This window comes from Ixodes scapularis, unplaced genomic scaffold (assembly GCF_016920785.2).
Source record: "Ixodes scapularis isolate PalLabHiFi unplaced genomic scaffold, ASM1692078v2 PGA_scaffold1__304_contigs__length_218370807, whole genome shotgun sequence".
Classification (NCBI taxonomy): Eukaryota; Metazoa; Arthropoda; class Arachnida; order Ixodida; family Ixodidae; genus Ixodes; species Ixodes scapularis.
Window position 1 is genome coordinate 198935021 of NW_024609846.1, and position 20870 is coordinate 198955890.

The window sequence follows — 20870 nt, forward strand, 5'->3', positions numbered from 1 at the left end:
CAGACGTCGTTGAATGTCGTAGACACCAAGACGTGGTGAAGAGTGCGGTGTAAGTCGTTGCATAGGGGATCACGTGACATTTCGGACTACATGATAGTCATATTCTTGGTGGCCCGGGGCCAATGTCACCGAATGGAGCAGAAGTTTCGGTTTCGATTTCTGCTCGTGTTTAAAAATAAATTTAAAAATATATACCCTAATTTTCGCAAAGCAAATGACGTAGTGTCTTTTACTAGGGCTTTTTAATGAGAAATTCATTACTCTAAAATCTTGGGAATTGAGCGGAGTTGCCCATTAACACCCGCCGTCCCCAACTGTGCGGCGCCCAAATTAGCGAAGAAGGACGTCGTTCCCTATAACCAGGCAATCTAGTGCGAACTCCGTTGCTACACGTCCTATCACCTAGTCTTTCCAAATATGCACCCCGCCACCTTTTGTCAGCACTCGTAGAAAATGTTTCCTAGCCATTTACCATTGCCAGTGTGGCTGTGGTGCCATCCTGTGGCGACGTTGCAAACTTTGAATACTCCAAACACTTGTCAGGGCCCAGCGAGCTTCCACGCTAGATCGCTTGCGGTTTCAGAACCAAGGGACTCTCATAACCGGAACTCCTTTATTCCCGAGCACTCGCGGCATCACCCCGCACCGCTCCCGTCCTTCGTCCCTCGCTCTCCCTTCGTCTGCCGAGTCCCCCCCACAGCCGCGCATCCCGCGCGCCCTCTCTCCGAGTCCCACGGAAGGCGTCCTCGCGATGCCGCCGTGGCGCCATCTTGTGGCGAGGCATGCAACTACATGCTTCTCCTAACAGATCCCCCCTCCTTAATCTGTGCATAACGTGAATAGCAATGCCTATGAATCATAGTACCGCACCAACTGGTCGACATTGGCCAGTCCACACCGTCGGCCCGTCGTAGGGTCCTTCAGTCTGTACACGTTTTCCCCTGTCTGGGCCGCAATGGCAAAGGGTCCAGAGCGTCGAGGGGCAAGTTTGGCAGTGATTCCCCGACTGGCGTTGCTCAGTGTGTGCGAGTCTCGCAGAACGAAGTCACCCACAGCAAACTCGCACTGTTGTCGCCTCCGGTTGTAGTGTCGTCGCTGTGTCTCCTGTGCCTTGCGTTGGTGGTCTCTCGCAAAGGCGAGGGCGTCTTTGAGGTGTTGGCTCAGCTCTGCACTGAAGACGTGAGAAGTGGACGGCTGGGTCTCGGAGTGTCCCTGTGGGCGAAACTCCCACGGGGTTCGAAGTTCTCGGCCGTAGCAGAGGAAGGCTGGCGTGTACCCGGTCACCACACTCTCCGACGTCCTCATGGCAAACGCCACCTCTGTGAGGCGCCTGTCCCAGTCACGGTGGGTGCCACAGTAGGCTGCAACAGCCTGCTTGACTGTGGCATTGTGCCACTCGACTGTCTGGCTTGCTGGTCTGTACGGTACCGTATGGCGTTCTGCAATGCCCCAGTGCTTGAGCACTCCCTTCCACAATCCGCTTACAAACGGTTGGTCGTTATCACTGGAGATGCTCTGGGGCACCCCATGTCGGCAGAAGATGTCCACCATCCGCTCCACAATGGCTCTAGATGTTGGTGCCCGGAGAGGACAGAGCTCAATGAACTTCGTGAACTTGTCCAGGATGACCAGGATGTACTTGTTCTGTCTGGCTGTGGCAGGAAGCGGTCCGATGAGGTCGACACTCAAGTGCTCCATGGGGCCAGTGGCCCAAGAACTATCCATAAGGCCCTTCGGTTTTTGTCGTCGTAGCTTGAAGGCCTGGCATATCTTGCAGGCACGAACGTAACGAGACACATCTGCCCTCATTCCAAGCCAGTGGAATCGCCTCTCCGTCCGTCGAAGCGTCTTAAAGTATCCTGCACGGGCACTAAGCGGATGGTCGTGCTCCACCTGTAACACCAGTGATCTCAGTTGGAGCGGTAGCCATGGAACCTTGTTGCTCTGGCCCACATACAGCAGACCTGTGTCGTCAATCTCACTATCTGCTGCCAGGTCTTGCACTCTACGCGACTCCCTAATATCACTGGGTAAAGAGTTGTTTTCCATGAAGTCAATTACTGTTCTTAGAAGCTCATCCTTTTGTTGTTCTGCAGCCAGCCTTTTGCCATCGCTCAGCAGTGATATGTCCACAGACCCCGAGGCGGCAACCTATTCAAATCGAATTGAAGGAACGGGGTCACTCACTTCGATCGGAAACCAGTCCTCAGCAGTAGACGGTGAAGGAGGCTCTGGAGCAGACACTGGGCAACGACTTAGGGCATCAGCAGGGATGTTAGCTTTGCCCCGTCTGTGCTTCACTGTGCACTTAAAGCCTTGCAGACGGAGCACCCATCTCTTCACTCTGCTGGAGGTTTGCTCCGTGTGGAACATCCATGAGAGTGATGCATGGTCGCAGTGTGCTTCAAAGTGGGCAAACTCGATGTATGGGCGAAACTTGTCCAGTGCCCATACAACTGCCAGACATTCCCACTCCTGTACGGTGTGGTTGCTCTCTGCTTCTGTCAACGTTCGGCTTATAAAGGACACTGGCCTGAAGTGTCCATCATTCTCCTGCAGCAGGACTGCAGCGATGCCAATGCCACTGGCATCTGTCTCAATGATGAAGGGGCGGTTGAGGTCGGGCAAGGCCACCACTGCCTCCTCTGTAAGCCAAGACTTTAAGGATTTGAAAACTTCCTGCTGTGGCTGCTCCCACCTCCAAAATGCATTCTTCTTGAGCAGCGTCGTGAGAGGTTTTGCGATGTCGGAAAATCGTGGAATGAATGTGCGGTAGTATCCCACCAGTCCCAAGAACGCCTGCAGCTGTTTGACTGATGTTGGGGTGGGGTACTCTTCAACTGCTCGAACCTTTTCTGGATCCGGCTGGCATTTACCCGGAGAGATGACATGGCCTAGGAATTTAAGTGACTGCTTGCAGAGCTGCACTTTGCTGGGGTTGATGGTCAGTCCCGCTTCTGCGATCCTGTGTAGTACATCCCGTAAGTGCACTACATGGTCTTCAAACGACTCTGAAAAGACCAAGACATCGTCTAGGAACGCCATGCAGTACCTGTATTTTACTCCATCAAGCACTTTGTCCATTAAGGCCTGAAATGTGGCTGGGCCTCCGGCTACGCCAAATGGCACGCGTTTGAACTGGAACGTTCCCTGGTGACACACAAACGCAGTCTTCGGAATGTCCCGTGTTGCCACTGGAATTTGGAAGAAGCCTTGGGACAGGTCGAGGCTAGTAAACCACCTTGCTTTGCCAAGTTGCGCCAGGATCCAGTCCGTTCGGGGCATCGGATGCACTGGGACATCAGTCCTTGCGTTGAGTGGTCTATAATCCACTGCGAGTCGGTAGCCGCCAGTTTTCTTGGCCACCAGGACAGGGGCGCTGGCCCAGGAGCTTGTGCTTGGCTCAATTAAGTCCTGATCTAGAAGATAACTGATGCATTCATCTATTATGGCTCGTTTCTCTGCATTTACTGGTCGCATCTTGCAACGGATGGGTCGGCTATCACCAGTATCGATGCTGTGTTGGATCAGCGAGGTGCGTCCAGGTCGTACTGTGAAAGTGTCTTTGTAGTCATTGAGCACTGTCACTATCCGCGGGTCGCCTTCTGCCTTTTCTCCCGGAGTCCCCTTGACTATGGCTTTTTCCGGGCAGGTCTCAATCTCTCTCGGCGCTGCAAACAGCTCCTCCAGTGAGTACACTTCCTCGGACAGGGCCACAGGTGGAACTTCCGAGGATTTGCCAAAGCGGACCAGCTCCTGAATCTCCGTCCCCAAGGTCCAACCTCCGAGGGCCACATGTATTGATAGACCTGCTGCGATCAAGAAGTCTCTGCCCAAGATAATGTCACGGCACAGTCCTAGCATGTGGATGAATCGTTGTTTGCGGCATCCACCCGACCAACGGATACGGCATCTGATGGACTGAGTTGTGGTTGACCATCCTGTTGCCAACCTGAGGGAATGGGTCTCCTGCTTGAGTCCTGCACCAGTAGCCTGAGCAGCCAACACAGCTGGGTCCCCCATTAAACTAACACTGGACCCAGTGTCCAACAGGGCAAGGAATACCTGGTTACCCACGGTGAGCTCGAGCAAGGGCTCCCTCCCTCCGGCTGTTGCTGCAACTTGCAAGGCAGTCTCGTAGATGCTGGCCGGGTCAGCCTCTACGCTCGCCCGTTTCCCGGGCAGTTAGCCTGCAGATGTCCACGTTCATTGCACCTGTAGCAGTGTTGCTGGTTGCGTTGTCTGCCAGTTGCGCAGTATCGGGCAGAGTGTCCAACCCCACCACAGCGTTGACACACTTGTCCTCTGTTGGAGGCAGGCTGCAGGTTTGGGGCCTGCTGTGCAGTCTGAAGCCACTGTTGACCCTGTTGTGGCAGAGGTGGTGCCCAGGTTGGATACTGCGGTGTTGCCCACAGTGGTGTTGGCTGCGGTATGGGTTGAAATGAGGTAGCCAAAGTTTGGGGCAGCTGCACTGCCCATTGTGGTGGCAGTTGCAGTGCTGGCTGGCAGGGCATTGTGGTTGGAACCCACATCTGGTCCTTGCAGTAGGATGACTGCACTGCTGCTGGATGCAGGGGCCACCATGGCTGAGGGGCCACCCCAGCACTCACGGCAGCGAGCGTGGATGGAGGGCACTGGTTGGGCACTGTGGGGTGCAGCTCCGCAAAAGCGAGGTCCTTGGCAACTTGGTCCGTTCTTGGCGGCGGCGGAACGTACTTGAGGCGGTGCCATGCACGCTCCATGATGCCGCCGGCTTCCCTCGCAAACTCGCGCAGATTCGCGAACGTGAGCCCTTCGCACAAGTCTTGAAATTTTGGGTGCATCTGACGCCTGACACGCCTCACCTTCTCTTCGTCGGACACTGTCTCGCCGATCCTGTCGTAGAATTCGGCAATGACGTGGATGAAGTGGCGCAAGTTTTCCTGCGGGTGCTGTGTGCGTCGGTCGAGTTCTTCCTTCAGCCGATGCTTGTAATCGACAGACGCAAACTCGGCGTGGAACTCCTTCACGAAAGTCTCCCAGTCTTCAAAGCCTCCCGCAAAGCGCCACCAAAGCTTCGCTGTGCCCTCCAGTGCGGCCAGAAGGACCTGTCGGACGCGCTTGCTGTCCGGAACGCCCGTAACCAGGCAGAAATTCTCGAACTTGTCGAGGAAGTCCGTCGGGCTCTGCCTGTCCTCATAGCCGATGAATTTCGGCAACTGGATGTTACCGCACTTCCAAGGCGTCGGCTCCTGCGTGCGCGCCTCGGTGTCCTGTTGTAACGGTGTGTTCAGGAGCACGTCACGCACACACGAAGACAATCGCTCCCGGTCCATGGCACTGCCGTCCGTCTGGGCCAGCAGTTCGCTGACCACGTTGTTCGTGCTCATGTCGGCGCGCTGGCGAGATGAGGACGTAAAACTGCTTCGCAGGACTTGCCATTGGTCTAGCAGGGTAGTTCGGGTTCAGAGGACGAGCCTCCACTTGTCAGGGCCCAGCGAGCTTCCACGCTAGATCGCTTGCGGTTTCAGAACAAAGGGACTCTCATAACCGGAACTCCTTTATTCCCGAGCACTCGAGGCATCACCCTGCACCGCTCCCGTCCTTCGTCCCTCGCTCTCCCTTCGTCCGCCGAGTCCCCCCCACAGCCGCGCATCCCGCGCGCCCTCTCTCCGAGTCCCGCGGAAGGCGTCCTCGCGATGCCGCCGTGGCGCCATCTTGTGGCGAGGCATGCAACTACGTGCTTCTCCTAACACACTTCACACCTCCAAGGTCAGTGCGTCTACCAAGGCTCTAATGTTAACGCATTAGAAAATTCAGGATCACGCCACATTCACTATGTGTCTCTGTTTAGCCGGTCAGATGCACAAAGATGACGAGCGCCATTGTTGTGTTCTTGTTTTATGTTGCAAACCATGTTGTTATTGTTCACGTCATCCAGCCACCCTGTGCGACAGCATTCGCTATAAAAGATGTCATTCTGTACAAAACCAGACTCTTTGTTCACCAACTACTTGGAGCAGTTAGATTTTGTTCGCGTGTCCGTCCTAGGACACCAAATAATGGCGATGAGGATTAAGCAGTCACGTTAGCTATGCCGTTCCGCCTTTTCACTCCGCCTGTGACCGGTGGTCAGCCATCTTGTTTAACTTCAGTCCGTCTCCACCCCCATTCCGTGGTGGCAGAGGAAGCCTGCCTTCCTCAACTTCTTGGAAGCCGTTGGTGGCAACGACCTCGCCCCGAAGCGCAGGAAGGTTATCCTACTCAACAGGGCCGTAACCAGGTTCTGACCCCCCCCCCCCGAAATTTTTTTCTGGGTATGGCCCTGGTCGGTGCACTTGCAGCCAGCCGATTTTAATCTCCACCTCTGCGCACGCGCAGTGGCACCGGTCGGCTACCGGGTATCAAACCGGGACCGGTTCTTCGGTTTGCTACAACTCTCCATTATATGCCACCAATGCACATGATTCATAGGCAAAAATAAGACAATAGACATTTTCGAAATGGCCGCCGTTGTCCCCGAAAACCCCCCCCCCCCCCCCCCCCCCCCCGAAATTTTTTTCTGGGTACGGCCCTGCTACCGTACTTAACGCACTGGGCCTGGAGGGACAACGGATCAGCATGGCACTGGCTCAGATGGCACAGTCTAGCAACAACAAAACGCGAGAGGGAGACGCCAAGAAGGGTGATGACGTCTTTGAAGAGGCACTTGCGGTGCTGGACAAGTGTTTTTCAATGGCAACCAACGAGCTGATGGCGTCAGCGTTTTCGTCGGCGTCGTAAAATGTCAGCTGATGCATTTGAAGCTTACGCTGCCACCCTGCGTGAGCTACCTTCGTGTCGCAACTTCGGCGAAGAAGCTGACAAGGCTGTACGTAACCAGCTGTTAGAGCGGGCAGCATCTTGACAAATACACGAGCATCTACTTTTTCGGGGTATGAACCTTACCCCCAGTAGTGCGCTCAAAGTTGGTCGGCACATTGGACAAACGAAACGGGAACTAAGGAGTTTGTTGGAGACCCTGTCGTGTAGTGAGTGGTGGACAAGCCTTCGAGCAGAAGCGACGCAAGCGATGCAAGTACCGGCAGAGCGTCAGCATCAACGATGTCATGTTACCACTGCGGTTCAACTGCACACCTTGCGAATGCGAAGAAATACCCGGCCAAAAATCAGCGGTCTCACAACTGCACCAAGTTAGGACACTTTGCTTCAATATGCAGATCGAAGCGCAAGCCCGATGACCGTCAAGATGGCCGCGGAATGAAACAAGAAATGCCGGAATCCACAAACTTTATCACCATTCTAAACCTTGTTCCTCACTGCGCGCAAGGAAAAAGAAGTCACGTCAACATTGCTGTTGACAGTGGGAAGTTGCAGTTTTTGGGCTTTAAACTAAAGGATTCTGAGTATGCCGTAAGGCAGCTGGTGGCTCTCAAATGGGGGTCCACGGACCCTTTGGGGTCCGCGAAGGCGTTCTAGGGGTCCGCGAAGCCCTGCCTCATCACTCACGCCCGCAATAAAAGTTGTCTTTTTTCAGGTCGAAATGAAATGTTTCAGTTTTCGGGCGAGTTTTCTCGTGTGTATGTCAATAAGAGAGGTCTACTTCACACTATCCCTTAGTTATATTCATTTATTAAATCCTTATTATGTTTAACCTATACCTTTCCTCTCCTCTCACCATGAAGGGGTCCTCCGCAAAACATCAGTGGTTGAGAAACACTGCCATAAGGGAAGACTTATCGGAGTCTGTCTGCTTCGCTTGAAATAAACTCTTTTTGTTCACTTGATCTCAGAATGGAACGTTCGAAATCCACTTTGATAAGCTGCACATCAATAAGTGTTATAAATATGATGTTACTTCGAACTCTGTTATTGAAGTCTCTAGAGAGCACAAGATTCTTAACATCACTCCCCTTTGCCCAGCTGTGCAAGCAAAGCAGTTAAAATGTTCTAACTATAGTAATCCCTCGCTATAACAAAGTCAACGGGACAGCAAGAAAATTTTATAGTTTTATAGCAATATTTCAATAAAAACGAGAGCCAAAAAAACAAAAACAGCGACAGCAGCTTTTAAGGTGGATGGGTACACTTGGGATACTCCGACCGTATAATTAATCAAACAAACCTTGGTTATGAACAACTAGCGGCAACTTTACTGAGTAAAAAAATAATTAAGTGGAGTTTGCCGATAGTTTCATCCAGACATCAGTTTTTCTCGAACTGCTCCAGGCATCACAAGAACACTAACATTGCCGCTGCACTCCACTTTGTTTCGAAGCAGCCGTAGGACATTTCGTGTCTCCGCAGTCGTCCGTGTTTCCCGAGGTGCCTCTCCGACGTCGCTTCGTGTTTACCCTGGCCGCACGCAAGGTCTACCATTGCACCATCTGTGGCAGGAGCAACAACGGGAACGTCCGCATCGACAAGCGCAAACGAATCAATGTTATCATCCGTGGCTTCGCCAACATGTTTGCTTGCACACACTTTTAAAGAGATCGTTGCAGCTCTGGGAATCGTGCGCTGGCTCGGTAAGCATCCTCGCGAGAAAACCCGACGTGCGCAGAGCAATTGGCGATTTTTCAGGTTCGGGTCGCGGGTGCGCTTTTTCTTGCCTGAGAAACTTCCACAACCCGATCAGTATGCCGCGCTTGTTCTGAGAAATGGTGGACAGTGTCGAACAGCCGATGCCACAATGTCGGATTCTTTGGCGATTTCGGACTTGGGACAGTCACTTTTCTGAACCTCGCAGATCTAAACGACTTTCGGTAAACATAAACACTCCCACTCTCCCATACAAAGTATGTGTAAACTGCGTGTATGCCGCAAGCGCGTGTGTTGGGAGCTTCCGAAGGGGTGATCTCCTCGGGGCTCCATCGCTCCCTTGATCCGATTCCGACAGGGGTCGGGCAGCGTCGGCCGCGGGAGACATGAGTAGCGTCAAAACGTGGACGCTGCTCCCGCTGCTACCTGCTCGCGTCGGCACTCGGCCCTCCGTCACCCGTTTCTTCCATTTACTTGTTTGCCGTTTTCCCAGTTTGCTGTTTGCCACAGTAGGGAAGGGAACGCAAAGGTGTCCGTGTACCTCCGTGTAGGCTTGCATGCTTTCGGCACCTCGGCCTTTGTAATAAGCGTGGTCGGCTGTCGATACACTTAAAATAATCCAGTCCAAAATGCGTGCATTTGGGTCGGGACCACGTTGAATTTCGATTAAAGTGATAATTCGAAAAAAGCGATTTCATTAGAATGAGGGATCACTACATTGTTATATTTACTATATGCATTGTCATGTCTAAGTGGGATGAACTAAGTGCATTCATTTGTGATAATAACTCTAGCATTGTCATTCTATAACAAAATATTGGCTGAAACTTGAAATAAATGACATCTTTCCTCAAAAATAACATTTTGATGTTTATCGATGTGGCCTGAACAACGAAAAGGGGGAGTGCTTACTGCAATAAAAAGATGCGTTTCCTTATTTTGTGCTCGAACCTGTCCTGACCTAGAGGCCGTGTTTGTTTGCGTTACGTCGGCATTTAGGCAAACGATAATTGGCGCATGTTTCATTGCGTGTCTGTCTTAGGACACCACAGCCGTGACGATGCTCTTTTGGAGCCGCTTGATCAGCTCCACCGGACTCAATCGAAGAATAACAGGTGCCAATCCCCCAATTTTTCCAGATTATGTCCAACTTTTGGGCGAGCACTTGCTCGGAATTTTACGGCACGACCGTTACTCTGGTGCAGCCTACTTAAAGTTTGAGGGTTCGAGGATCGAACGACACCCGAACGAATCCCCAGCCCATCGCCGGTGATCCGACGCCTCCCTCGTTGGGCGTCGGGCGAAAAGAGGCCGCCGAACGTGCCGGGAAGGGGACTCACCTCGCGTGCCTCTTGCAGCCGGTCGCCCATCTGCCTGACGAGCTGCACGCACTGCTTGTGGCTGGCCAGGGCGTTGGGGTAGTCCCCCACGGCGGTGTAGACGTGGCCGAGGCTGGTAAGGGCAAGGGCGGCCGCCTGGCTGTCCTTGCACTTCATGGCCAGCACCAGCTGATAGCGGTGGCTCGACAGTGCCTCCTTGTAGCTGCCCTTGGAGAAGTGCGCGGAGCCCAGGTTGCCGTGCGCCCGGCACTCCCCCGCCTGGTCGTCTGCAAGGCGGCGTTGCACGCTCCGACTCAGAAAGGGGTCGGTCGGAACTAAGCTGCTTGGAATGCAGCTCCGACTGGTGCGTTCGAGGTGGTCCTTGAGTAACCACAAATTACATTGCCGCGTCCACGTTCGTTGCCATGCCAGGTCCACGGCAACGCGACTGTAACGCCGTCGGCCAGAGATCAACAAACCAGAAATGAGGATGCGGTAACCACGCTAGTCAGAGATGCGTTGCAGCTAGGCACCACAGTCGAAACCGGTTCTTTCAAACGTCTCTTGCATGTACCGTGTGTACCCGAGGAGGGCTTACGGAACGACTCAGAGACACGGAGGAATGACAGGAATCCGTTGAAATTCTTTTAACAAGCGCCACGCTCGGCGTCCCAAAGCGTGGATTCAACCATCAGCTCTTCCCTGTCATTCAGTATACAGGTTTTTTTGTTTTTTTTTAGGCTTTACAGTTTTGTTTTAAAAAGGCCGTGAAAGCTACACCAATGAAGTCTGTGCAAATGAGTTATGCAGCCAGGGGGGACATAATACAGGACCATCGCGATAAGTCAGGTAATTACTGTAACTAAAATTTGTCAATCAACTTTTTAATTAGCGAAAATAAGGGTTCAATTAGAAACTTGCTAAGCATCCTCCAAAGTCATTAAATAAATCAATTTTAGAAACATTTGAGGCTTCTGGGAAGCACAGTGGTGCACTCTAGCTACCGCTTGCGCAACGGGCACAACCCCGGCAGTATGGAAACGCAAACGATAAATGCAAAATAGTTCCAGAAGACGAGACTCACCATCATGATGAATCAAACTACATAACAAGTATGGCAATTTAATCGGTCATACAGCAGACATCATCAGTAAACTCAAGTTGGCAAGATTGAAAGAAACCCCTGTTTAAGAAGGTCCACTTGAGGTAGGGGGCCGCGCTCAGAGCTCATAAAAGACAGAAAAACTGCCTTTTCACGCCACTAGCCTCACATCTGCCACACGAGTGGCAACTTTAGCGCAACACCGTGCTTCCTACATGGCCCGGATCTTTCTAGAATTTATTTTAGTGGTTTCCGACGACCCACAGCAAGTTTCTTATTGGAACCATCCGGCCATATAGGTAACCCTGACAAAATGCATTTTGAGGCTTTTTTTTTTAAAGCAAACCCGCCTTAAAAAAACGTTTCAGGAAGTTTGCACGACAGAGGACTCTGGAGACAGAAGCAAAGGTGTGGCCAACTCACTGAGGGACTTTGCAACGGCCAGGTCCTGCTGCATGTAGGCGATGGCCCTGTCCAGGCTGTTCAGAGCCCAGTAGGCCGAGCTGAGCGCCGAGAACACCGAGCCCCTGAGCTTGAGGCTGCACGTCCCGATGTGCAGCGCTGTCTCCAGGAGCACCACGGCAGCAGAGTGCTGCCCCGTGGCCAGTAGCTCTTGACCGATCACAGAGGTCATCACAAAGGGAGACTTGTCCAGACGCATCGACTGGAGCTGCCGATACGTCGGCTCAAGGGTCGCTGTAAGCCGCAGGCACGAGGCAACATATGTAGCCGACGCGAGTCCGTACACGTAGAGAAAGATAAAACACTACCAGAGCCACAGATGTGAGAGAAAGTGTGTTTGAAAGACTGTAAATGATTCGAGTTTATCGTTATTATGTTCTTCCTTACACTCCATTCACCCCTAAGCTGACAGTACGGTGGGAGCTACGCTCCTGCCATTCGACCGCCTCCTTTTCATCGACTGACCCCGCTCTCTGCGCGTGGGTATGAGCAGAAGCATGATCACTTGGCAAAAGGTTCAGTGAGCACGTAGCTTCCACCGTACTGCCAGCTTAGGGGTGAGTAGTGCGTAGATGTATAATTACTTCTTTTTTATCTCATAAAGAACTTAAAGGGATACTGAACTGAAATTTGGATTTTGCAAAGTAAGGCTGCAGAAGTGTTGAACCGGACGCTACGAACTCCAAAACATCACTCGTACATCTATATCTCAAACGGATGGCCGTACTTTTGGAAAAGAAGGGCGCGATCAAGCGAGTTCTTTGACGTAACTGTCCTCTGGGAGAATTTGAGAATGAGGAGAAGCAACTTCGCTTCTCTCCTCCTCGCTTCGGTTCACCAGCTTGACGGGACGTAGCGAGGAAGAGAGAGAATGGGAATCGTGACGTGCAATGTCTCGTCGGCCGGGTTCAATCGCGCACTTCTTTTCCAAAAAAATACGGCGATCCGTTAGATATATCCCCGTACGAGTGATATTTTTGGGTTTCGCAGTTTCCCGCCTATCCGCCCGGCCTTGTTTAGTGAGCTCGAAATTTCGGTTCAGTATCCCTTTAAGGAGGGACATGGCTTCAAAATTCAAAAATTTCAGAAGATGTTTTTTTAATTATATGTTCATGTTTAATAACTTCCAAAGAATGGTTTTAGGCACTTTCATTTATAAACATGTAGGATTCATCTCGCAATAAATTATTTTCGGCATGCCGCCCCGCCCCCCCCCCCCCCCCCCCCCCCCCCGCCTTTAAGTTAGCAGGGAGCAAGTTGTTGCGTTTTTTATTTAGCACTTCTTTATCCTCGCTTAATATAGCCGGAATATCTCACCCTCATTGGAAGCGCCATTTACTCTAGATTTAGGCCGTAGAAGCTTTCCAAGTTTAAAAGTATGAATGACCAGGAGGACCCTATACATCCAAACAAAAAAATCCTGAAAATTTGGTACATATGAGCAATCTTGTTGGTTGAGACGCAAAACAGGGCTCATGATTGGCCCTGCCCAATGACGTGATTTTGTGCCATCTTCAGTAACACCCTTTGACAATATCTTTCACTTCAGATCATTTTCCTGCTTTGCTGCTCTTTCTTAGAACAATTTGCCTCTCAGTTCTTGTCGGTTTATTTGTCAAGGAGTGCCTGCTACAAAAGCTAGCTCGCCTACAAACGACACAAGTCGGTAGCTATTGCCAGGGGAACAACAGTCTCAAAGGGAGTGGTATAACAATGCTTCAGGTGAATTTTGTGCACCTGGGACTCATATAAGATAAAGAAACCTAAAGTTGAAACTTCAACTGCATTTTTCTCAGTTTCACTTTTTGGCAGGAAATGTCGTACGAAAAAATGCATCGTTTGACATTTTGAAAGTCTAAAGATTTTATTCGGTGGTGTCCTGAACTGAAATTTTCTGACAAACTAGTTAAAGGGGTTAGGATACGAAAATTAAACGGCGGGTAGATTATTCTTGAAATCGAATGCCCATAGGCGAATTAGTAGTACATCTAGTAATTGCAATAATCAATTTACGAATTCTGATCATTTCCATCTAGCGACCGGGCAACACTGCCCAAGTTAGTCCCATAAGAGGACCATTAAGAGACTGAGCTCTAATGGACATGAGGTCATGAATGTGAATAGGGAGGTATACCAGGAAAGTCCGAACCCCCCGCACAGCCGAGATGGCATCCACTATGGGGAACAGACGGGGATGCGGGTGGGGCGGAGGATGGGCTCTAGGGCCTTTTTAGGACCCCCAGAACCCTAAGGTAGCTGAGAGTACAAATGCAAATAGGAAGGGTAAGAGGAAGCCTCGCATAAGAAGGAAAAAGAAGCAGCTCAATATAGGATATAAACATGTAGAAGGTTAAAAATAAAATGAAGCGGGAAGAGATTGCGGAACAATTAAACAATGAAGATTTTGTAGCATATGGATTGGCAGAGACGCATCTTAGAGATATGGAGGAATCACCTACTTGGCAGGTTATTTATGGGGGGGGAATGCAATCAATGCGAAAGGGAACGGAAAGGAGGTGGATTGGGATGCGCAGTACTTGACATGTATTTCCAGAGATGTTGGAGAAATTGGCACTAATCGGGAAGTAATTCTTTTAGGAGACACGAATGCACACTTAGAAGACTGACGGATATACAGATTCAACAGGGACGATGCTACAAGGATTCTGCGATGCTCTTGGATCTAGTGCTTGCTAATGCCCAATTAAAATGCGACGGAAGAATAACGTGGGAGAGAAACGATTTGCATTCAACAATTGATACTGTAAGTCTAATGTCAAGCAAATTGTATAACAGATTAGGGCACATGGAAAGAGATGAGGGTGGCACAAAAAGCTTAAGGAGTGATCATTAGCGACTCAAATAAAGTTTGGTACAGCAGAACGAGGAACACAAATTATTGTACGAGAAAGTATATCGACCCTAAACGACATTGAATTACAAGAAGTATCAGAACGAATTGAGACTATAGCATCCCGACAGCTGGAGAGAGAATGGACATATGACGATTTAGTGAACACTTTTAGAAGAGAATTAGGGAAGTTCAAAATCAAACAAAGAGGAAGAAGCAGAAGGAAACACACACCAAAAAGCTGATGGACAGTGAAGTTAAGGTGGCCATAGCAGGGTGACAAGAGGCTTCGAGGGAACACAGATGGGCGAGGAAAGGAGGGGGGACACACCCGCTGAGGTAGCACCGAAATGGGATACATTCCAGGAAAGAAAAAGAGAGGCACCTGCTCTAATCCAGGCCAAGATTCGTAGAGCTGGAGTGCAGTGCACGACGGAGGTAAATCAAAATGATAGGAATGCAGCAAAAAGGCTCTGGGGGCACATTAATGCACAGGGGAGAAAAACGGAAGGGTTCCATTCTTCATTGACCACACACGAGGAACCACACACACAGTGATGGTAGCTTATTCATCATCAATCAATGTATGGAGGTGGCACAGATGAGAAAAAAAATGTTATGGATAGCATTTCTAGACATTAAAGGGGCATACGACAATATGAGTTAGGAAAAACTGTGTGTACAGCTGAGAGAGTATGATTTAGATGCACATTTGATTTGGCTTTTACAATAGGTGTACACCAATAATAAGGTTGTTATAACACGGGAAGCAGAAATAAAAAGAGGATTCAGTCAGGGTTGTCACCTATTGCCTCTGCTTTTTATGATATACTTGAGTAGAATGGAAAATAAATTAGAAGAGTGCAACTTAGGCTTTGATGCATGTGTCATATGTTAAGAGAGGGGAAAAAGTAAATCAAGTTATACCAGGAATGTTCTACGCAGACGACGTTGTACTGTTAGCATGCAGATAGCTGAGATAGATTACAGGATTTGATAAGGATCTGTAAGCAAGGAAGGAGACTCTCTGAGCCTAAAACCCAGTAGCAACAAGTCGGGAATAATGGTTTGTAATGATGAGAAGGGGGACCCACCGAAAATCCGAGACGTTTTAATAGAACATGTAGATATATCTCGGAGTAGGAATGAATGAGGGATAACAACACTTAGAACAGGAAGAAAATATGCTAAAGAAAGGAAAAAGGAATGCAGCAATTATGAAGCATAGGGCACTATGGTATTACAAGATATATGAAGTTGCTAGGGGAATACGGGGTTGACTTTTGGCAAAGGGGTATTATACATGAAATCTGAGTTCCAGTAGAGCTTAGAGATCCAGCAGAGGAGCGTAGGCAAACTAGAACTGGAGGCGCATATGCCAAATGAAGGGGCATTGCTCAAGGTTAGAGAGGCGATCAGTAAGTTGAAGTTCCAACAAAGGCTGGACACAGTGGGGGATACAAGATGGCCGATAAAGGTATATAAGCATTTATATGTGAAAAGTTTGAACACTAAGTGGACAAACCGAACCTGGAAAATGAAATTCAATTACTAAAGTAACACAAGTGGTAAAGCAGAGCATACTACCTCTGTAAAAAGGGAAGTAAAAGAAGCTGAGAGAAAAATGTGGGAGGAAAGAATGCAGGGGAAATCAGCTTTAACTATGGTAGGGGACAGACGCAGGAAATAAGGAAAGAACATTGGTATGATAATTCACGGGGGAACTCGCTGTTACTTGAGGCTAGAACAGGTGTATTGAGGACTATGACACATAGGACTGCCGTAAATATCCGAAAGAACACCCACCCCTAATGGAAAGATAAATAGTGAAAAACATGGAGGGGCTATCTTTGAGGCTGCCACAGTAAAACTTTATGAAAAATTAATGATAAACACCCTGGCACCGGCCACAAACCACGTGACGTGGGAACTGATACCGCAGATTGCGGACACCGCAAATTCCCATTTCACAATGCGATAAACAAGCGGGAATTCGCTATGAGCTCCTGTGTCATGGGAAAGGAAACTGCAGGCTGCGGTCGCAGCAGATTCGCGTTTCACGATGCGAAGGACCCGGGGAAAACTGCCGAGGACTATCATCTCACAGGAACGATTACTGCGTATCGTGGACGCAGCAGGTTCAAGTTTTATGGTGCAATAAACACGCGGGAACCCGCTACAAACTTGTGTGTCACGGGAACCAATAACACGCGCACAGATCGCGGACCAAAACGAACTCGCTTGTCAGACGTGCTGGTACAGCAAATTGCGCGGTTGATACGATTCCCGTAGAACATCGCGTGACGTCCGACAGGAATCGGGGAGCGGGCGATGTTTCTGTATTTTTATGTTACAGATATCTAGCCAGAAAAACGGGATAGGCGATCTCTCGGGGGAGGGCGTTCTCTCAGAACTTTACGGTAAGTATGAGGAAATGGATGTGCTGTGTGCCAAGGGGAAGACGAGACAATAGGTGGTGTTAAGGTGCACAGGGCTTGCTCCCACCCTCCCGGAAGGGGCAACACATTTAGCCGGAGCACTGGGGTTTGCAGACGAGAATGGAGGATAAGTGCATTTTAATAACCAGGAGGAGATTAGAAGACTGGTGGAAATTATCAAGGGAGAATCGAATGACATACAGCTGGGGACAGCCAAGGCAGAAAAAAATTGGGACTCCTTTCCGCGTGGCTCCGGCCCAGACTCAATGCTGACTCCCAGTGGTCCCGGTGCTGGTGTGACGCATACAAGATTTGACCAGAGGAAAATTGCCGATTCCCTCGCCTGGGCGAAGAGGCGGGGGGTGATGTTTTTAGTTTTTTTGCCCAATTCAAACGTCATCCTGGTGATATCCCACACCCAATTGGTGATATGTACATAGTTAAGAAATTGCAGAGGATAAGCGAATTAGTGTAGGAAAGAAATCATACTTTTGGTTCTTAATTTCTAGGCCGTTATAAAGGATACAGCCATGAGCATCCATCCATCCAACCAGCATGGTGCCCACATACCACGTGATCATAAATGCTCTCTCATTCTAGGTGCCCCCGTGACCGCCCAAGCTCACCTTGCCACGGTACGATCAAAACCGCTCACGCAACTCGGTATACTCATAAGCTATCCACACCCTCGACCCCGGCCCTTTGACCTTCCACCCCGCATGCACCTGCGAGATTGTCACGGACGACAACGACTACGGCGAGTTCGTTTGTGACTCGTCGTCACTGGAGCGAGTCGCCAGCAGGTTGCAGTCGAAATTACCAGCTTCCGGCATTTCTCGATAACAATCACTCTCATCGCTTCTGCGATCAGTGTCAAAGACTTCAACAAAGCGAGCAATGACATAGACGTAATCATTGCAAACTGCTTGCTTTGAACGCGTGACGTAAACGAGGCAGCTGAAGCTCGAGACACCAAGAGAGTCCAGTCTCCGAGTGCGTGCAAGGGGTTGGCGCTCATTGGGAAGGCGATGTCACCAACCCAACAGCCACGGAGTCTCTTTCGAGTGGGGCGGATCCGAGGGTCCAGCATATAAATCCGTAAAACTACAGTGCAATTTTTTAAAATAAATTTACCAGAAATATAGGAACATACAACGGTTTCTAGCAGTATAGTTATCTCATATTTTAGTTTTGGTGCGTTGTAACCCCTTTAAGCTACTCATAATTTGAAAAAGCTAACTACTTCATGACGAAAACTCAATAATTTAAAACACAAAAATTTGTTAAAATAATTTGTTCTTTCTGAGTGTTATTGTTTTTCTTTAGTATTGCATTTTCTACAATTAGTTTTCACCTTAACTTTCACTGTGGGCATTCTACTTCACATTAAAAAAAATATTTTGTGGATTGCGATTTTTTTTTTTCAATCATTTCCTAATTAAATTATTTTTTTCTAATTGGCCTACAAGACTCAAACTTCAAATGTCATCATTCCTCGTGGCATTTAACTCACCGAGAAGGTTTGAATAAATTTGAGGAAACGGTTCAAAAGTTGATCACCCCAGGCCATGTACCCACGTAATGATAAGAGCATTTTGAAATCCAATTTCCCATTGTATGTTTTCTTAAGCTATTTTCTATGACATTTATCACAAACACATAATAAATCGAGGAAGATGTTTTCGAAAAAAGATGGGCAACATCAGCAATAGGTTGTTCGGAAAATAGAGGCACATCACAAAGAGATTGGATGTGAACGATGAACCCATCATAGCAGAAAAAGACAATACAGAAACCATTTCTCAGCTTGGCACATTTGACGTGATGCATAAGGTCTAATCCCTTATCAATTTCAGGATCTCAGTCTGTTGAGAATGGCGTGCACAGGTTCTAGCTCCCTCCTGGAGCTGAACTAAAGCTGAACGATACAAAGGCATACCTCTGAGCGGGGATTTCATGGCGGCCTCAACAAGGCCAGCCAAGAGCTGAACCGACTTGGAGTCTTGGTTGAGGCCCGAGGCAAATGCAGCGAGGGCATCTGCGTGCCTGCCCAGGCACTGGAGGGCGACTCCCTGCCTGTAGTAGGCCTGCAGAGACGAGGGCAGTCGCTCACTCAACCCGCCCCTTCCATCGGCAAGTCACTAAACAGGCTGGTGCGCTTCACAGTAATGACACTTGAACCAACTTAAGATTGTTGTAGCCAGTTAACTGCAGCTTTACCTGAGATTGTGGGAAACACCTTAGCTGCTAATCAATCCGGTTTCAGCTGGAGTATGGAAACGGTTTTAGCTGGATCCAGCGGGATTGTCTCGTTCAGTTCGATAACCCAGCTGCAAGTATATTGACTTTCACCCGATATGTCCTCCAGAAATGTTAAACCAGTCTGCGACAGAGAAACACGATATCGCTCGAGCTTCCTAGTTGACATCGTATAAAAAAATCCCGGCATCTTTTTAACCGTGATAATGACCGATTGTGCCCAGTCTGCGCTATGGATGGCACCCAGCAGAGAGTCGGAGAATGGAGTGTCGGTACTCTAAGCTTATTTACTGACTCTAGGCAACGCAACGCAGCGCTCGGAGAACCTATGCACGCTAAAACGGCCGCCACACAATATTGCCAGGTCACTGCATCTTGCAGGGTGATGCAGAATGAGCAGTCCCTCATTCATTTGGTGCAATCACTGTAAGCAGTTATTAGAAACTGAAGCACTAATCAGTGTTCTGGACACCATCGGAAACACTCCATGTTGTCGGCTCTTTTACATTATGTGTCGCTCGTTGCGTGTTAAAAGGTGTGCATTCTGTACTCACTGTTTTGACACAAGGGATTGATCTTTTCTTTTTAACATTTATCTCTCTCAGAATTCTGTCAGATGCTCCCATTCTGCTTTCAGTATGGACTCTGGACCCAAGTTTGCTGCAAAATTTGTCCCATGAAAGCAGGCTTCTGTGCTATGAACACGGATTGTCGGATAATGAGCATGTGTAACGGGCCTTTACTCGTAGCCAGAGGAATGACAAGAAGTTAGTGCAGTCATGCATTGTCGATGGGAAACTGAGGGAGAGGTACACCACACTGGTGGCTTTTACTTTCGTCAGAGGCAGGCACGTAGCCCGGATTTTGGTTCGGGAGGGGCCCGCCCATGACAAAATGCTGTATGAGGGGGAGGGGGGAGAAGAGGCAAAATGGAAGATTTCAGGGGGGGCCCGGGCCGCCCAAGCCCCATGCCCCCCCCCCCCCTGGCTATGTGCCTGGTCAGAAGCCACTACCAATCAATCAGAAAGCCTTCAATGTCAGGTTCTGAAGAAAGGTGCTCGCTGGTCAACTGTGGCATTCGTGAAACAGATGTAGAAAAGCTGAGCACAACAAGGGCATAAGGAATAGATGAAGCATTCTGCCTCGTAAAGCTGCCACCTGGGCACTCTGCTAAATTTTATGACTTGCTATGCAAGCAGCTCCCAAATTTAACAGCTCAATTAAGTAATAAAAAAAAAATTCTGCAAGAGTACACAGTAGCTTCATTCGATACCTGCACCTCCTGCACCGGTGCAGAGAAGTGCAGGGCAGTGTACTTCCGGTCGGATCTCAATACACATACCGGAAGTAGACTGCCCTACACTTTTCTGCACCGGTGCAAGAGGTCCAGGTAAATCGAACGAAGCTATTCTAGTACACCAAAGCAAAACATAAGAGCGCATACATTTAACATGAAAGGTTCTTGTTTTGTCCAGTTGTTCCTGGAACCGAAACACCTTCTGGAGCTTTACATGCATGGACACAAGTGCGGAGTGGAGAGGGTGAGGGCATGCATCCTACGTAGGACGCCCTTGCAGCCCCACTCCGCAGTTTTAGGGGTGAAGCTCTTTAGGGTCTAGCTTTGTCCATCCGTCCGGCGTCCGTGCTCACATCGATTGCACTGCCTCCGGGATCGGCCCACTTTTTTAAAAAAATGTACGCCCACACGGGGGTTCAAACTCAGGATTGCTTGTTTACGAGGCAGACGTCTTAACCACTACGCTACACTCCAACGTTGCATGTAGCCACTCAACGTCTATACAGGAGAGGGCGCTGCGGTCAAATGCGTATATAATCGCGTTAAACTTTGCATGCATTGGCTCAACGTTTATAGACGAGAGGGCGCTGCGGTCAAATGCTCAACTTCGTATATAACCACG

At 49.4% G+C, this 20870-nt stretch overlaps 1 protein-coding gene across 1 annotated transcript in view; it reads right to left on the bottom strand.

Moving 5' to 3' along the window:
- LOC8037513 (tetratricopeptide repeat protein 28) overlaps nucleotides 1-20870 on the bottom strand; it is an 81745-nt gene that overhangs the window by 59115 nt on the left and 1760 nt on the right. Inside the window, exons 2-4 of the mRNA XM_040216212.2 lie at nucleotides 18632-18779; nucleotides 11365-11637; nucleotides 9861-10126 (exon numbers count right to left, since the gene is read on the bottom strand). Coding sequence (XP_040072146.2) covers nucleotides 9861-10126; nucleotides 11365-11637; nucleotides 18632-18779 — 687 coding nt within the window. The remainder of the gene's footprint in view (nucleotides 1-9860; nucleotides 10127-11364; nucleotides 11638-18631; nucleotides 18780-20870) is intronic.